We start from the raw sequence: 19844 nt of genomic DNA, 5'->3' as shown, positions 1-19844 counted from the left end.
GGAAGGATATGGATCTGGAGAATGCCTCAGCAAGAGTTTTGGCTCAACAGATTGCAGCCAACTGTGAAGCATGGTGGTTTCAGCGTGATGGTTTGGGGAGCTGTTTGGGTTATGAGGTTTAAGCTATTTAGTCTAAACATTTATGTTTTTGTGTTATAATTTGTAGTTCAAAAAATGCATAATTTATATTTATTTCATAAATTTTTTTAACGTGGTTATGAGATGAGTCAAATTGACCAAAGCCATACAGATATTCATTACTGAAAATAACATATAAAATATAAACTTTTTTCTTAATAAATATTTGATAACTATCTGGACATTATAAAGATTGTGTATCCAATAACTGTACAAGATTATATGTATTGATGGCTTGAGTTGTTTTACATTTAAGACCTAGACTGTTTCTATTTTGATGGAGAATGAATGGTATGAAAAATATAAATTCTTTAGAAAAACAAATTCCCAAATATTTCTATTATGTAAAATATATTATATTAAGATATTAGTAATACATTGTTTTAAAAGCCTGAGTGTATTGCAATAAGGAATTATACCTTGTCATTTCACAACAATTTCAGTAAGTGTCTGTTATGTAATTTCATCTGTTTTGTTATCTACTAGTATTCTTTTGTAATATTTAAAGTTGCACACTACAATACAAACATTTATTCAGGTACATTTAGGTCTACATAATAACAGTGACTTATCATTAATATGTGATGGTTAAAGTTCTTCAATGCTCCTAACAAATGAAAAAAAAATTATTATTTTCTTGTCATGGTAATTTATTAAAAGAGGACATTTCATAAACTTTTTCTCACTAACACTAAGGTAATACAAATAGTGCTTTTGTTTTTAAAAGACAGCATTGTCATTCTTTGAAACAGAATTTTATATATAAATGTATAATGGAACAGTTATTGGTTTTTGTTGATAGATGTGTCTTGGTTCTTTGCCTTTTTTATTATCTAGTCTTTTATCACACTCTGGTGGGCCATTTCTCCAGGACTGAGGATTCCCAAGGTCAACAGTTTGTATTATTATGCCCACGTTTCTATTTTTCATCTCTCGTGATGCTGTCTTAGGTTTGCTCAATATGGGGTTGGGTACCAGCTTCATGCTTTGCCCTTCAAGCTTGTTTTGGATCTGAATGTCTTTCATACAGCCTGTGCCTTCTTTTCTGACATACCTCAGCCTATATTTCTTGTTCATGATGGAAAAGATTTTGGCAGAGTTTTTCCTACCAAGCCTTACCTCATTTTGTACGTATATTGTCTTGATTCTACCTCAGCCTTTTTTTCATGATTTCATGACTTTTCTGTTGGATAGCTTTAGCCTTCATTCTTTCCTCTTCTCTTCCGGTGTCTTCTGTTTCTGTTATTTTACATCTTCAAGAGATCTTGTTTCTTGCCCACAGTGATCTATGGCAGTGTTGGACCTAATGGCTACAATGACTATTAGATGGGTTTCTCATCCTTTTTAGGTTTTACTTTCCATCATTCCATGGTTCCCAGGAGATCTGTAGATAGATGTTTGGTCTTACAACTTTCATGTCTCAGTTGGTTTCTCTTCTTTCCTTAAGAAATTTCCCACCTTACAGTGATCTTTTGCCCCAGGTCTGGGGATGACCGAGGTAGACATCATGGATGTTTTTATTTAGTTGGCTTTGTCTCAACAAACCTCCTACAGCCACCCTCTTCTCCTTTGGGAGGCATCTTGTCTAGGTTAGTTGGTTCATCTTGGAGGAGTCACATCTCATACCCATTTTGTTTCTCAAATCATTTGGGTGTCTTTTGTTTGTATGTCTGCAGGGCCTAGCCTTCTACTCTTCTTTTAAGAAACATGGAGTAATGGTTTCCCATGTCATATCTTCTCCTTCCCTCACTGTGTAGGAAGTTCTCTTACTTTTGGGGACTTGGGCTTTCATGGAATACTGTATTCCCTTGGGTCAGCTCATTTGTGATGTCTACAATGAACTGCACATTCTTAGGATCCTTGCTTGAGATGCCTTGTTTTCAACCATTCTCCTTCCTTACTCAAAGACTTCACCTAGTGACTTAAAACTACTCCCATAGAGGTGTTCCTCTTGTCCGGGTCTTCTGTTTCCAGATGCCATATTGACGAGAAGGGGGCATGTCTCAACTCTTATGTGAATTCAGATCATTGGTAACCAACACATTGTCCCTTCAAATCCATCTCTTAGATCTTTTGGTAGTACATAAAATTTTAATTTTTTTTGGGGGGGGGGGATAGTTCTAAACGTCTCTTGATGATGCATACAGTCAACCCTGCAGTTGTTTCCTTTATCATTCAACAGAACACCGTGTCTCACTTTCTCTGTTTCCACACTATTGCCCTCCTTTTCTGGGCACATTCTACACTAGCACATCTAATAGCTTGTTCTGTTTTGGATTCCTAAGTCTTATCCTGAGGCCTGCCAACATACTACCTACACATTGGTCCCTCATTCCTCTGAAGTTCAAGCTGCTATGTTTTCACCTGGAACTTCTTCTCATTCTGTCAGGACTGGTTCAACTTTCATCTCCATGCTTACCTTTCTTCTCATCTTTTTCCTTGTGTGTTCTTTCATTCTGGACACTCTGTGTTGAGTCCTACTGATAACTCCTTATTGTCTGGCTCAGCTTGGTTTCTTTTATTGCACCTTCTCTTGTCCTCTCTTCCGCTATATCCTTCAACCTCACTCCTCCCCTTCTATCTAGAAGTGTCATCACTCTGACTTCATGTGTGGGTTTTGTCCAGTCCCTTGCAAGATATTTCAGACTCTCTTTAAATGTAGCCTTCCTTTTCCTTGTTCTGTTCATTCTTCCTCCTTTCTTGTCTATTCACGACAAGAGTGCACATTCCATAGTTGATCTCAGCATTATATTTTCTTCCATTCCCTTCCTTCTATCCCTATTTTGTTGTTCAAACAAGGCTTATCACCCTTGCTCATGGCTGGTTACTGGGCAGCTCTATCCAATATATTTGTGGTGTCGTCTTATTGTCATGTATTCTTCTCTCGTGTCTTTTCTATGCTCTTTTGTTCATTTTACTACCGTCATCCTCCTTGTCTTGCAGTACTACCTGACTTGGACCTTAATACTGTTCTTCATGCCTTTACCCATCTTATCTTTGACACTTGCCTCTTGTTTCTTGTATTGTTCCTACTTTGGACCTTTTGCCTGTGGCCATAGGAAATATTATATATATGGCATTTCTGCTTCTCATATTTATTTTCCTTCCATTTCTAAGTATTCTCATTCCATTCCGATTTTATTTTTTTTCTGTTCCATCCATGTGGTTTGTTGTTCTTTGACCTGCTCTGCTTCATTTCACAGTTCATGCTCCCATTTTTTTATTCTTTGGAATTCCTCATCTTCCAGAGATATTTCTTCTGCTAATCTCAAAGGATGGCTGCAGCACCTAATCCATTTAGCCTATGCTTCTTTAGATGTAGATTCATATCAACTCTTTCAAGTCTCTTCACAAAACTTAACCATCTCTCTCTCCCACTGATTCTTCACTTCTGTCATCTGTTGAAGGAGTTCATGCACACTGGCATGTGGACTACCCCACTTATTTTCACTGAACATTTTCTTCACTTTGATGAAATATCTTCTTCCGGATATTGACTTCATCCTTTTACCATTTTCCTTCCCCTTACCAGCTCTGAATATGTAAATTCTCATTTTATATATCTTAGCTTTACAGTGGTCTATATCTATGTCTCTGGATCCCACTCAGTGGTGAGTGGTGTCTGTCTAGGTTTACTTAACTTTAAATGTGCACCATATGATGTTCAGGTGTATAGTGCTAACTGATGAGATGGGATGTTCCACAAGACTGCTAGAGGGTTCCTTGCAGTATCTTGCTTCATAAATAAGGCCCATTCCAACTCGTAGACTATCATGAGTAAAGCAGTGTCTGCATCATTGCCCATCCCTCCCATCCTAGTTAAATAAATCAGGACTGGCCTACTTTTCAAAATAGGTTTTTGTGGTCACACATTGCACTGTCTTATGATGATGTTTCCCCCCTCTTCCAGTGGAGTACAAGAGTTCTTGCTGCTTACTAGTTGCTCATCCCTCTGGTCCTAGTTGAATAAACTGGGATTGGACTGCTTTTCAAAATATGGATTTCGTGGTCACCCTTTGCACTGTCTTATGACATTGCTTTGCTTTCCTCTGGACTTCCCACTGTGTTGTGTCCCCCTCTTCCAGTGGAGTATTGGAGTCCTTGCTTCTTACCAGTTCCTAGCCACTGGGGTGGTGTACCATGGAGGCTTCCTCCTGAGTGTGACTGCTTCCACTCAGTTGAGAATAGGGTGGTGGTGTTCTGTTGGTGTAGATGGTGAGTACTCTCCTCCTACTGCAGACTGCAAGACAAATTTCCAGTGCTTGGTTTCGGACTGAATGAATCAACCACGTGCAGTTCACTTCTCTGGCTGGATTTTCCCCTTGTCACTGTTGCCTGGATGTCGGTTCCTGGGCAGTCTTATGTTGGATTGGCGTAAGACCAGCAAACATAAGTCTTCACAGATGTGGATGGTAGGGATCAGATGAAAAATTTCCAATGTCACCTGGTTTTGGACTGGAGATGACCCACCACATTTGCATTCCTCCTTCCTACCGTCACCCAGATATTGGGTTCCTGCGTGGCCTTGTGTTAGTTGTGTACTGTGTCTGCCTGGGTTGTTGGAATGGAAGTTGCTTTTCTATTCTGCTTCCTGGGTCTTAGATGAAGACATGTGGGACCCTCTTCCTTCTGTGGACCAGAAGACAAATATCCAATGCTACTTGGTTTTGGACTGGAGTTGACCCACATGCACTAGCCACTCTACATCACCTGAAGCATCCTATTACGGACTGGATTGGCATCTTTTCTGCCCAATATAGTAAAATGTTATCTGTAAAATGAGTGAAGGGTATACCTGGTACAGATGGGGTACAGTCTCCCACAAGTGTGACCCAATACATTAGAGTATCTCATCCCATGGGTTCTCTTTGGGCACCTTTTTAAGAGTGCTCATTTAAGTAACTATTCAATGTGGGATTCTGGCTATTATGTGAGAAGAGGTAAGGTATTGTATTTTTCTACACTGGAAATGTCTGTTTTTGCTTAATCTTGAAGTAATGATTGTGCTCTACACTCTACATTATAGAGGGAATCAGCTGTGCTAGGAGGATGGGTCACATTCCTATTGGTGGAGGGTTGTCAGATGCTTATTTGCATGTTATGTTGGGTGGGGGACTCAAGGCTAGTGGTGAGCAGAAATTTTGCATATAGAGGGCAGCACAAATTGAGGAAAGCTATTATATGAGTGGAAGTATCTATTGGAAATACATTTTTAGTGTAAGAGAATGTTAACTTTAGAGAGAGAGACTAATAGATTGTATGAAATGTCTTTTTAGTGCATATTTTAAAATTATTTTCCACTAGTTGTTTAACTGTTTCTCTCAGGTTTTGAAATGAATTTAATTTCCTATGAATTCATTACCAAAAAATGTATTTCAACATTAACAGCTAAAATTCTAAGAAAATTAGACAGTTTATATTTAAAACTGAGTCAGAAGATAGTGCTTTAATATTCACACTATTTGATCATAATTCTACTAAGTTTCAGGCATATACCTGAAGAAGTCTTCATAACTTTTTTACAGGTACTTACAGCAGAATCAACAAATGAAGAACCACTCAGCATAATGTCATCAGGTGTCAGTGTTTCTGTATTTGAAAATAATAATGATAAGGGATGTTCCAATCATGATGAGGCTTTGAAACAAACAGAAATATGTGTTAAAAAAGAAAAAGAAGATTTGGAAGGTGTGTTTAATTTAGGAGGTAGGAAGTATTCTTATTGGTGACACATTTACTCTGTTTTATACCAGCCTTGTTGATGTGTTATTCTAAAAGTTTTGTACACATTATAGCTTGTACTGGATAAGGTTTTTTCTAGGACAAGCTAAAGGAAAATTTTAAATCTTGAAGTCATAGTCTGTGAATGAATGAGAAGTTCCACATTTGTTTTAAAGCAGCACTGTCTAATAAAATGTGTTCCATGTGTTTTTTTTTTCAAACATTATTTAATATAAACAAATATAAATTCAAGTATACTGTGTAATAACTTAACAAAGAAAAATACAATCTTATATATCAAGTTCAAAAATTACATCATGTACTATAAGTGTAGCCTTTCACAAGCCACTTCATTAGCCAAAACTGTTAAATATATTCTATCATGTTTTCAAGGGTTCTCTGTAAATAAAAAAAATATTAATGTTTTTTGCTGATCATAATTTAAAAATAAATTCCTAGCATCTTTTTTAATAGCTGTTATCTATTAAATAGGCATTATTTATTTTTTCAAGTATTATTAATAATGTTAATGAAAGAGTGAAAGACTAACAGTTGTTCATTAATAAATTGTCCAAATATGGTAATTCTGTGTGCAGTTCAAGTTCATGCTATATTTCTTATCCTTCACAACTTAGCAACCTGGTCAATGACATTGCTTTGCTTTCCTCTGGACTTCCCACTGTGTTGTTTCCCCTCTTCCAGTGGAGTATTGGAGTCCTTGCTTCTTACCAGTTCCTAGCCACTGGGGTGGTGTACCATGGAGGCTTCCTCCTGAGTGTGACTGCTTCCACTCAGTTGAGAATAGGGTACTTTTGAAAGTAGTCATGATTGGTGTCAAATAGAAAAACATTTAATTCATATTTATGCTACATTAGGATATTGTGGAACTTAAAATTCATTTCTATCCCTTTTTTTGTTTCTGACACTGTGTGTATATGTGTGTGTGGAGAGTGGGTGTGTCATGTTCAATACATTAGCCCATTTTCCAACACATTACAGCCAAACTAAAGCACAGTACATGCAATGGTATTAAACAATAACCTTGTGGTTTTTACATTATACTTTTAATAATTGGCATTTTTTATGTAAATATATGCAAAATGAGTTTCACTTACAAATACATGCAATTTCTAATGAAATAACTGATAGGAAAATATTTTTAAATGTTAAAAACTTCTACATATACAAATGCAATAATATTTTAAAGATTTTCCACACTTAAGATACCCTCAGGATATTCATGTCAATGGAAAAGACATTTGGCTGCGTTGTTTCTGAAAAAGAGATTCTGAAGAAAATGCACTACCACCAAGGTATTCATACCGTTAGAAAACCATGCAGGTGTTATGTACAAGAGGGAAAAAAGTGTTACAGGAACCTATTAATTACCTTTGAGAAATACTACCCAGTTTGAGAAACAATTATGTTTACTTATGAACTTCCTTGAAAAAAAAACTATAATTTACATTGTTTAAAAAACTTTGTATCTATGCTATTAGTACAGATTTGAGTCAGATCCAGCAGATTCATATATAAAAGACAATTACTGTAACCATTATCTCACTTTTGTGCAATTGCTAACTGTGTTTAGAATTACCTTTGGTAGAACGAATATATTGTCTTGTAAACAACATAAACATAAATACTTAAATAAAAATATGTGTGTTATCAATGGCAGTATATTATTATCAAGACTGAAAAATTATGTTTATTTGAACACTTCTCAATGAATGTGGGGGGTAAGCTTTATGAATATACTTTTATTATTGATGTTTCAAGTACAGTTGTTTACCAGAAAATGGCTGTGTTATAAATAATAATATCTTTGGAAATTTTCCAGCTTTTTTCCATATAGGAATGTTTAGCTTCAGGTAGGTATAGGAAAACCATTTATTCCCTTAACCCATTACCTGTCGTGGCCATTTTGATCTTATCGTGAGGGCAAAATCACATTTGTGAATTGAAAAAATTATAGAGAACTTATCTTTTATTGGATTTCAGATTTTATTTTTGTAAATGGTGGCATAACATTCAATTATTTGTACAAAATTGTATTATTTAATGAAGTTTAAAGAGGAATTTAATGAAAAAAATCCTAAAATACGTTTTAGACTGTAAATAAGCACCCTCTAAGAAGAAAATTTTTGTTCAAAATTTAAAAAAAATTTTTCTTCCACTTCAGCACTGGCCCTGCCATCTATGATTGGTATCTAAACCTTTTTCTAGTCTGTTTTCTTTATAAAACAGTGTCTGGGCATGTTAAACCTCAGTTGTAAAACTTTTAGCCAATCCTAGTTGAAGGTGTCAATTTCAGTACCATGTTATTCCAATCACTGTATTTCACGTTTGACAAATCATAGGATGATAAGGAAAGCACATGATGAAACATTGTTCTCTGGATTTTACAATATGAATGTGGGTGGTGCTTATTATAGTAACTGCCATTTTATGTAGAGGTTGTATTTAGTATTGGTCAATAGTGCTTTTCAATAAGCGTTAGAAAACTTGCTTCTGGAAAAAACCGCCTGGGATGTACGTGACTTTTATTATTCTTATATTGTAGCTTAAGTCATGCTGCATCGTATATCTATTTATATTAATCATTATATTGAAAAATTAAGTCAAAATAGATATATTTTTTTAGGAAAGAAATTGATCCACAATTGAGTGCAAGGTATTTACACGAATTAGGCTTAGCACTTTGAACTGAAAGAGTTTGTGATTTTTTATATTCTTTTGCATTTAAATTTGTAGTTTTAAGTTCAATAATTTAGCATAGTTTTATATTTAATTCATAATAATAATAATATGATTCAGTATTTAGAATGATAAGCTTTTGTGATTTGTATGTAATACTACTAGTACCAGTACCACATAAGAATTTGATATTTTTCCTTCTTACAATCTTTACTTTGTAGTAAGACCCACACTTCTGTTGTTATTGGTTTAGAATTAAAACAGTCTAACTGATGTATATAAAGTTTATTCTGATATTTTGCAAATGGTTTAAAACTCGGTGTACAAGTGACAACAATAAAACCCATATGTTGGTTGTGAAACAGACTAAATACATTTATCTCAATAATACAGGGAAGCTGTGACATTCTCACAGTTGGGGTGTCAATACACTGAAGAGCTTAAGTTTCGAATTCCAACATAAATCTTGCCTATAATGAGAGGAATGTGACCAGGACTAATCTTTTAAGTACTGCAAAGTACTTTTCTTTGTAATTTATGGTGTCTGTATCATTTGGTAATTTCTTCTAACAGGATATATCAAGTAACTAGGGTAAGCAGTGTTATTGAAACCACCTGTACTTTAAAATATTACATACATTTGCTAGTAGTTGCAATTAGTTTTGTCTCTATAGTGAAACAACATACACGGACATATGTTGAAATAAACTTGTTTGAAAGTTCAAAGAAATGATATTCAAGTACCGAAAAGCTTTCTTACTATCATATCTACAGTAATGTTCAAAAGCACCCGTGCTGGGCTGAACAAGTGTGACCCCCCAACAGGGTGAGATAGTTTAAGGAGAATGTACAAAGTTCACGCTGTTAACCCAATGGTTTATTTGGCACAATAAACAAAACATAAACTTGAAATAAAAATACATTTATGAAACAAAATTAAAATGTTTTTATATACATATATATAAACATGAAATCCTAGTTTAAAATAAAAATACTCATTTATTGTTTAGGTTTATTTACAAATATTATTTCAGGGTCTTGTATATTACTTGAAACCATAAGGAGAGTATGTGATTATTAAAAAAATTAAAAATAGATAAAATTTGCATTTTTATGGATGATACAAATTTTTGGGATTTCAAAATAATGTACTAAATCATAAAAGTAATAAGTTCAAATCTGGAACAAATATAAATATTGTAATCATTTCTTATAAATACCATTTCCTAATGTAATTTTCCAAGATATTAAAGATTATAATGCAAAAAACTAAATTTATCAAAAGTAACGGGCTTTATGTTTCTTAAACTATGTGCATTTATGAAAGTTCTTATGAAGTTTCAAACACTTTCATCCACTAATTTTATTGTTGGAATGAGATATAGCAAGACTTGTGTTGGCTACTAAGAAAGTTAGTAGCCAGTTGTCATTGGAATAAACCACTAACTTCCTTAAAGTAATTATTTAAAAGTTGTATTTACTTGTGACCTTGAAAGAAAAATACATCAGCACCTTTAAATTATTTCTATAAATTTGTTATTATAAAACTGTCAAAGCTGAAATGAAGCCCTGTATTAGGTCTTTTTGTGAAAATTCATGTTTAAATAATTGTTTTTGAAGTAATATTACAAGAAAAGCTGATGGTGTTCTGCTGTTTACTTCTGAAATAATTAAGAAACTGAGGCATTTTTATATTTACTAAAGAGAGTACAATTATCATCAAAATAGATACACTAGTATAATGGCTTAAAGGGTATAAAACCATTTTTTTATTAGATTAATAACAAGTTAGGCTTGATCCCATAAGTGCATCATTAGTGTGGTCATGCAAAATATTTTTTTTACTATCTATGAGATTTTCTCAATTGCATAATTTGCAAGTTAAAAAAATTTAGGAAATCTGATATTTTCTCCATTTCTTGATAGTTTAACAAGTGACTCTATATTCTCTTATATCTAAGGAAAATTAAAAAATATGGTTAGATATGTATTCATTAAAAGTAAATTTACAAGAAAAATATCCAAAATACTGGAAGCTTACAAACACAGCTGGGTGTACCTATGTATAATATTTAAAAAATTGGTCTGACTGGGCAGCCTTCTGAGTACAGTACCTTTTTTACTTAATTTATTTAGTTTTATTAAGACAATTTCCTGCACAATACCTTACCCCCTCTCACATAATAACTTTTCTTAACTTGTGTTGCCCACTATTTGCACAATTTTTCCTTGCCACTAGCCTTGATGCTCCCACCTACCCTCATGTGATCTCACATGGTGTAGCATGCAACACCCTCCACCATTAGAAGTGTAACACACTCTCCTAGCACAGCTGACTCCCTCTATACTTCATAGCACTATCATCACTTCTTAATTTGGCATTCAAGTATACAGTTGTGCTCAAAGTTTCCCTCAGTGCTTCGTTTTCTTGTGTACACTTTAACTTTTTTTCTACAGTATTGATAGCTTTCGTTTATTGTCATTTCTTTGTTATTGTACCAAAATATTTTTGCAGAAAGTTTTTCTTTTCCACATAATGATTCTAAATTTAATATTACTACATTGGCTTCTGATATGGATCCTGCCAGTGCAGATCTAACCACACTTACTATTACTGTGGCTTCGTACTCCATACTTTTGGTAGAGGATGTCTCAGCCTTGGTGCATTGCAAGTTGGAGTCTATCATGCAGTCTGCTACATCCTGAGCCTCGGTTGGATCTCCTCTATTCATGAGGATTAAGTCTTGGACAGCCTTTTTCCACCTCTTGCTCTTGCTGTTCCTTCCAGATCTACCCCTCTCAGTCTCCCTTGTCCATCTTCTGCCTTTTTAGGAATAAGCTCTCAGGTTTGTTACATTTTGTCTCTTTCCCCTGTGTCTTATGATTCCTTCAACTCTCTTCTTCATTCTGGCCTAATGTCAGAATATTTATTTATCCCCCCTCCCCTGATATTCAGGTCTATGCTGAACAGTTTCTTACCCAATTTCATTCAGGTGCCAGTATTCCTAAGCACCCACGTTTGGCTGACTCCTATGCTTTGCATATCATGGGTCGGAGTTTACATTTCTGGATCCTCAGACCTTGGATTCACTGTTTCAGGCATGGGGCTCTGAACCTGCTACTAGCCTATGTTTATCCCCATCCCAGCTCTCTCGTCTTAACCTCACTCTCACTGCTATCCTCCATTGTCTCTCATCCATTTACTTCCTTTCCAAAGCCATCCACCATTCCCCCTGAGGAGTTTTTGGCAGATATATGCGTGTTTGTTTTCTCTGTGTTGGCATGCTTATCTCATTTGGCTTTGACACTTCCTACGCGGCTACTTTGTTGTTGGGATCTTCTTGGTAGGGACGCCTTTTTATCACATGTGTATTTGCATGCTTCCTATCTAATGCTTTAACCTATCTAATGCTCATTGAATAGATGGGGTGTTCCACAAGACTGCTAGAGGTTGCCTTACAATATCTTGCTTCATAAATAAGGCTAACACCAGACCATACCAACTCTTGAACTATAATGAGTAAAGCATTGCCAGGATCACTGCCCATCCCTCCAGTCCTGGTTGAATAAATTAGGACCAACCTGCTTTTCAAAAGAGAATTTTCATGGTCACCTATTGCACTGTCTTCCAGTGTTACATTCTTCTGGACTTCTCACCACAATGTGTCCCCCTCTCTTCCAATGGAATACAAGAGTCCTTGCCACTTACCACTTTCTAGCCTCTGGGGTGGTGGACCATGGAGGCTTCATCCTGAGTGTGACCAATTCTACTCGGGCAAAAATAGAGTGGTAGTGTTCTGTTAGTCTAGATGGTGAGTACTCTCCTCCTACTGTGGACCAGAAGACAAATACCCGACGTTGCCTGGTTTTGGACTATACAAACCCACTACATGCAGTTCACCCCTTTGGCTGGCTTTCCTCCATTCTACCACTGCTTTGATGATATTTCCCAGATAATTTGGTTTTGGACTGGAGTTGACCCTTCATCTTTGCATTCTCCTTTTTTACCTGGGTGACTGGATTATTACTGTATTTAATTTTTATTTCTTAGATACTAAAATTTATTTTTGCTTCTAGTGAATATGTTCCAAATCATAATTAAAAAGGCTTTAGACAGTTTTATTTACTTGCGTTTAACAAATAAATATTTATAACTACCTATGTAATAAGCTGCTCAAAACTTAGGAAAATTTTCTTAAACTTAAGTTTTTAAATGTATAGTAAATTTTTGTTTGCTAGTTAACACTTTTTTTATGAGTATCACTTAAAACATAACTAGAGTAATTTAAATTGTCTGTATCAAGATGATTACTATACAAATTAGTTGTTCATTCCCTTAATTGATATAAATTGTCTACACCAAATAATATTGTTTTGCTAGTTAATTTGTCATAAATAAAGCAGCTAAAATTCTCCGAAATTCAGAACATAATAATTTTCTGAAATATAGATTGTTTTGAAAGAGAAAACAGAGAAGTGTAAGCTTTGAAATTTGAAATTTTTAATGCAACATTCAAAAAATTTAGGTTAATTTAAAAATGCAACTTATTCATTTCAAGTTGAATACTTGAATGTTTTATCATTTTTCATATCTTAGAGTGAAAGTACTTTTCTGTAGCACTTAAAGGTCATGGCTGCTAAAATTATTAAACCATTACTGTCATGTGGAACAGATTAAGCATGTGTATTGTTAAATCTTATAAACTGCTTATAATGTTAAAAAGTTTGGACGTTTACACATTATTAGGTAACAGATGTGAAAAAGTTGTGAATATGTATATATATATAAAGTAAAAGTATTGTTGTTTAGGTGATTGTTGTGTAATAGTTTTACCTCTAATTGTTAAATGGAGACATATATTATCTGAAACTTTGATATAATAAATTCTTTCAATCCTGGTTTTTTTATCAGATTAAACAATTACAAAAGTATGGAATACATTTAAAACTGATAACTAAGATTATAAATAGATCAACAGATACAGATTTTTATCTTTTCTGATTTTAGATACGAAGATCTACACAAACAACCAGAATGAGAACCAGTTTTCAATGTGGTTTGACTTAAATAAAGAGGCTGAAGATTCCATAAAAATCTCAGGACATGAACAACCTCAGAAAAGAAATATATCTGAGAAATTGAGTTGTCCTTTTAGATACACCCTCCTTGGTAAAACATTTAATTTTAAACCAAAATTAAAAACTCCACAAATATTGCATAGAAGGGAAAAATGGTACAGTTGTGATACATGTAAAAAAAAATTCCAAACTGCTACTAATTTTAATATACATATGAAATTTCACACTGGTGAGAAATTACACATATGTGATGTATGTGGCAAACAAGTACACATAATTAGAGATTTAAGAATACACCAGTTAATTCATTATAAAGAAAAACCATACATCTGTGATGTGTGTGGGAAAAATTTTTTAAGAGAAAATACCCTAAAAGTTCATCAGTTGATCCATGTGGAAAAAAAAACATCCAGTTTTTCTGTTTGTGGCATAGAAATTCAGAAAGTAAAGAAACGAAGAACACATAAGAAGATTTGCTCTGGAAAGAAGGTCTACAGTTGTCAGGTATGTGGACAAAAACTGAAAACAGCTTACAATCTAATATTACATCAGAGGATCCATACTGGAGAGAAACCACACATTTGTGATTGGTGTGGTAAACAGTTTGCAAGACCAGAGAGCTTAAAAATGCATCAAATGATCCACACTGGAGAAATACCATACATTTGTAATGTATGTGATAAAAAATTTCGAACAAATAGAGAGTTGAAATTGCACAAGGTAATCCACACTGGAGAGAAACCACACAGTTGTGATGTGTGTGGAAAAGCATTTGCAAGAGAAAATGATGTAAAACAACATAAAATGATTCATAGTGGGGATAAGCCATACAGTTGTGATGTTTGTGGCAAAAAATTTAGAAGAACAACACATTTAAGAAATCATCAGATTATCCACATCAGTGACAAACCATATAGTTGTAATGTGTGTGACAAAAAATTTGCAAGAGAAAATGACCTAAAACGTCATCACATGATCCACACTGGAGAAAAGCCATACAGTTGCAATATTTGTGGCAAAGAATTTAGGCAAGGAGTACATCTAAAAAATCACTTGTCTGTCCACATTAAAGATAAGCCATACACTTGTGATATATGTGGCAAGCAATTTCCAAGATTAGATAACTTAAAACTACATCAGAAGGTTCACACTGAAGAAAAACCAATCTGTTGTTCTGTGTGTGGCATGATATTTAAAGCAAAATCTAATCTAAAAATACATGAAAGGGTCCACACTTGATATGCAGGATTTGGTAGGGAGCTTAAAAACAGTAAGTAACCCAAACTGGGGAAAAATTGTTCAGCAAATAACCTGAGACTATATCAGAGGATCCAAAATGATCCAAAACTATAAATGTAAGTGTAAAATTGATGTGACAAACTATCTGCAAGACAGGAAAGCTTTAAAATATATGAAATGATTCATGCTGGAGAAGAATTATATTTTCATGATGTAACACATATTAAAATATCCTTCAGAGGTATGGGTTTAAGATGACATCACATAATCTACTCTGTGTGCAAAAATTAAGGGCCTAAAATTGTATGAATTAATTACATTGGAGTTAAATCATGTGTATGTGAAGAAACAATGTGCAGCAGTACATAGTTAAGATTACACAATATAATTCACCACTCTGAACATAAATCACACAGCTGTGTTGTATGTTTGTGACAAAAGCTTTGAAACTAAAAATTACCTAAAACATCATAAGATAATCCATACTGGGGGTGGAAGGCATTAAAAAGTGTTTTGTGCATGTGGCAAACGATTTCCAAGAGAAGATAGTTTAAAGTAACCAAAAAGAACAAATTCTATACAATGAAGAAAGCTATTTAGCTGTGCTGGTTGTGACAAAAAGTTTAGATGGAAAACTTATAAAAAATTATCTGTTGATCAGTGTTACAGATAAGTCATATAGTTGTAACATGTATGGTAAACATTTCTTAGAGAAAATAATTAGCTTTAACTTTTAAAGGTTCAAACTGAAAGCATTTATGTGATGTTTCCTTAATAGAAATGATTTATTTGTTATTGAGATCGTATGGTTAATGTTTGGTAAATATTCAATAGTCTGATAAACAATAATGGTTTTTGGAGGTAGTTCAGGGCTGTAAAATCTTCTAGCCTGATGCCTTGGTCTACCAAATTTTGAGCTACAAGAAATACCATATATACTAGCTGAGAGCTAGTCAGTTCTGCTTGCATGAAATCTATGCATGTATGTAAAATCTAACTCTACATATAGTTAATAAAATTTACAAAAATGCTACCTGCTGTTATTTTATCTACTATCTTAGTAATTTTTCTATGATTGGTATCCTGTTTATTAACAATAAGCTAATTCACCAGAAATCCAATATAAAAACACATGCATGGCTCATTTACTGACATTTAAAATTAAAATGTCCAGTTATTTAGCTTTGTATTGGCAACACTTTCTAATCTGAATAATTATTTTTCTCTGGGATTGGAAAAGCTATTTTTAATGCAAATCTTTACTGATATGTGAAAAACAGTTGGATCAAATAACATAGACTACCCTCTTAACAGTGGCTTTTTTCCTAGGTGTGATGAAAAGTGCTAGGTGTTCTGAATTTGATTACCATGTGGTTGTTTTGATTTTTTCATATAAATAAACTGAATAACCTGTCCAGAAATTTTACTTTGTTTGTATATTCTGGCTTAAGTTATTTTCAATATATAAGGAATACCATGATCTGAATATATTTCAAGAATATTAATTTTTATTTTTGTAATAATGTGGAAAAAGTCAATGCAATGATCATAGATATGTATATATTTACAAGGTGTAATAATTTAGTTGTTATAGTGGTGGAAGAAATTATTGTGAATGCAGAATTTCTGCTCAGAGCAGTGCATTTCTCATGCCTACTAGCTTGGACCTAGTTACTACTACATCAAAAAGCTTTATTTCAACCTTTTGGTTGTATTTTGGTTTATATTTTCATTAGTAAGCTTGATTATGTAATATTGTATTTTTATATATATATTTTTTATTAATTTCTGTAAAATTTGCATATTTCTTCTTGAAAAAAATCTATGTAAAACAGTCAAATAGTAGTTTGATATTATGTTCCAGTTGATGTAGGGTTTATTTCCGATTCATATTTAACTAGATAATATGTGTGGACAATGTTGCTGTTATTGTATCAAAGTATAAATCTAAAGTTAATGTACTTATTTTGTATGCTTTGAAATTTCTATCATCATACAGATAAAGGAAGACTTCAGGAGAAGCCTGATTTCGGTAGTCAATGCAAGGTTTAAGCTTTCACATCTGACTCTGTCCATAATGGATTTTTTTACGCTCGAAGAGAAAAAGATTGAGAGGAATTTACTGAAGTGAAATATGGCTGTATCTGTACAATAAACATCATATGGTCCACATGTTACATTTAATCTTACATGTTAACCATATTATGGGTCACAGCAAAACTTCAGAAGGAAATAGGAGTTTCACATTACTGAAAACTGACTTGAAATCTCGGAAGTATCAGTTTCAGGTTACAAAGGTCTGGTATTGTACAGCATTTTGCCAAAATATTTCTTTGTTTTGTTTTGACAACCCACCCACTTACACCCATCCCACTTCCATTCCCTTTGACTACATTTTTAGTATTTTATTATCAAAATGCATTATAAATTAAATTTTAAACACAGAACAAATATTGAAGTATGCTGAAAACATACATGACACATGCTTCTTAATAGTACAAATAAAATGCATGTATAAGGACAAAGATGTGTCATTCATGTTATCTAATTATAAAGGGACGTAAAATGATACTTCTTATAGTCATACAGAAAATATTAATAATGCATAACAAGCATTATAAAGAATCTTTAAAAGCTACTTAAATAATGTTGATTGAGACTAGTTGTATCAGGAAATGAGTCTTAAAATTGCATAAAGTGATACTCATTGAGACTGACATCATTTAAAAAGATAAAATTCAACAGAAAACATGAAATTCAAAAATAAAAAAGTTTTTTTAAGGCTTGGGATTTTATTATCTTAGCTTCAGTCTTTTATTGTTTGTTTACATAGTTTTCACTAACATATAAACAGTGTTAGCCATGTTACTAGAAAAAGTAATGACGTTACCTTGGCTGTTACATGTAATAAATAGTACTATCTTTACACAAAATGGTACTAATTTAAAAATGTAACAAGTAATGACACATTACGCTTTATTTTTCAAATAGATACCTGTATTCTGTGTACATCGTATATTATATATATATGTATATAGAATTGAACTACAAACACTGAATTCAAGACAAAAAAAATGCATTATATGTTGAGAGGTATTATAATAGTATTTAAAGGAGCTACTTTTATTTTGTCTTTATAATATTCAAAGTAAGAACAATAGAGTTTACTTCATGTAATAACTGCAGTGTTAAAACGATTATTTTGGGAGGCAAATATCACTGTTACATTTCAAGAAAACAGCTCTTTCAAAGCTTGCATCAGACATTTTTCCTCAGCATGTCTTTTCCAACATAAAAAATCCTCTTAACTACAGAACTTGAGGGAATAGCTGAAATTAATGAAATGAAAACTGACTTTAAGACTGCATCTGGAAATGCATCATTATGTACAGACTTTCCAATAGATATTTCTAGAAAAGCACCAACTACTGGAGTACTTTTGGCTCCTATTGTTTGCAGGTATCTGAAATAATCATTTTCATCTTCTGTCTCTGTCATGCTATCTTGATTAAATGATTCTGTACTCTATTGTGCTGTGTGTTCTTCTATCTTGCGATCATTTTTTGTCGAACTTGTTCCCTCCGATTTTCTGGAAGCCAGGAGATCTTGAAACTAGGATGAAAAGATGCCAAAACAATTGAATCATCATCATTGAACATTATCAAACCTAGTTTCTATGCTTTGAATTAATACTTCAGCTAGAGATTTACAAAGCTACAACCATTTATTGTTCAAATTGCCTAATTTGGCTAGACAAATAAACAATGTAGGAATCAGTAATCTCATAAATGCTTTTTTCTTACACTGGAAGATGTGAAGTGCTATAGGAACAGGTCTCATAACTTGAACAAAATATTCCAAAATAAAAAAAAAAGTTCTCAGCTGGATCAGCTACAAAATGCTCAGTTGATCAAAAACTCAGTCTAGCGCTTGGTCACATGACTCACTTTCAGATATTAACTTATCTATGTATTGAATTCCAATGAGTTGGACAAGGAACACCTAAGCATTCCCTATTTCTTTCTCAATTGTGTAGGCAGTTACAGCATTTTTGTTCTGGTTATTTCTTAGGGTTTGAGCTTTTGTTGTGGGGTGATTGAGACATTTTTTTTATACTGGTGTTATTTAAAGTTTCATCTACATCAGTAGTAGCAACGAGATTCAATGTATGAAACACACCTTTGATGACCAGGCAAACAGTTAATATATCAGCTAGAGAATGAATTTCTACAGCATCTTCATCTGAGTCATCATCCTCATCTATGACTGCATCATCACCACTACCAGCAACATCACCATGCAGTTGGTCAGGAGTGATGGTGGATGCATTGTTGGAGAACAGTGTATAAAAGAAGTTATCACTTTGCTATTCAAATTTACAACATAAGCACAAAAATAATCTTGACATTTAATCACATGGCTGGTAATCTGACCATGAAGAGCAATGTTACAATCTGATGTCCAATCAAGTGGACCGGAACAACCAACCAACAGATGCATCCAAATATTACTCCTATTTGGATGCATTTGTTGTATATATATTGGATGTTGTGAAATAGCATTGCTTGAAAATGATAGTGAAGGTTTGTCCCCATCTGCAAAATGGCATAGTTATGATCATACATTCTGCCAATTGCTTTTCCTACTGAGGGATGGGTTCGTCTTGCTTTCAATTAGTTTTGCTAGAGCCTCTGCTGTACACAGAATGTCATCAGTAAAGATTAACATACAACAACTTGTTAGACTGTTAAGGTGGACTAGATCCATGGTGATTAAATAGAGACCACCATTCAGTCTCAAGGGTGAAATATGTAATAATGCCAATCTAAAACTTTTACTTGTTTAGGTATCTACTAAACTGTGTGTTTGGTTTAAATAAATTTTAAAAAGTGGGATTTTACATTTCTGAAAATGATCATGTAGCTTTTAAATGTAATTCTGTGGCTATTATACTAATGTCCAACATCAAG

General features: G+C 33.6%; 1 protein-coding gene across 4 annotated transcripts in view; it reads left to right on the top strand.

Moving 5' to 3' along the window:
• Positions 1–16990, top strand: part of LOC106464867 (zinc finger protein 664-like) — a 28885-nt gene extending 11895 nt beyond the window's left edge. For 3 of the 4 annotated variants that reach the window (XM_022392661.1, XM_022392663.1, XM_022392660.1), the window contains 2 exons: positions 5664–5844; positions 13565–16990. In XM_022392661.1, the coding sequence (XP_022248369.1) occupies positions 5664–5844; positions 13565–14874 (1491 nt within the window). In that variant the 3' untranslated portion in view covers positions 14875–16990. The remainder of the gene's footprint in view (positions 1–5663; positions 5845–13564) is intronic. The other variant, XM_022392662.1, reaches the window with a different exon arrangement.
• Positions 16991–19844: the final 2854 nt, after the last annotated feature.

Source organism: Limulus polyphemus, unplaced genomic scaffold (genome assembly GCF_000517525.1).
Source record: "Limulus polyphemus unplaced genomic scaffold, Limulus_polyphemus-2.1.2 Scaffold1766, whole genome shotgun sequence".
Taxonomy (NCBI): domain Eukaryota; kingdom Metazoa; phylum Arthropoda; class Merostomata; order Xiphosura; family Limulidae; genus Limulus; species Limulus polyphemus.
The sequence above is the reverse complement of the archived record's forward strand: the minus strand, read 5'-3'. Positions and strand labels throughout refer to the sequence as shown.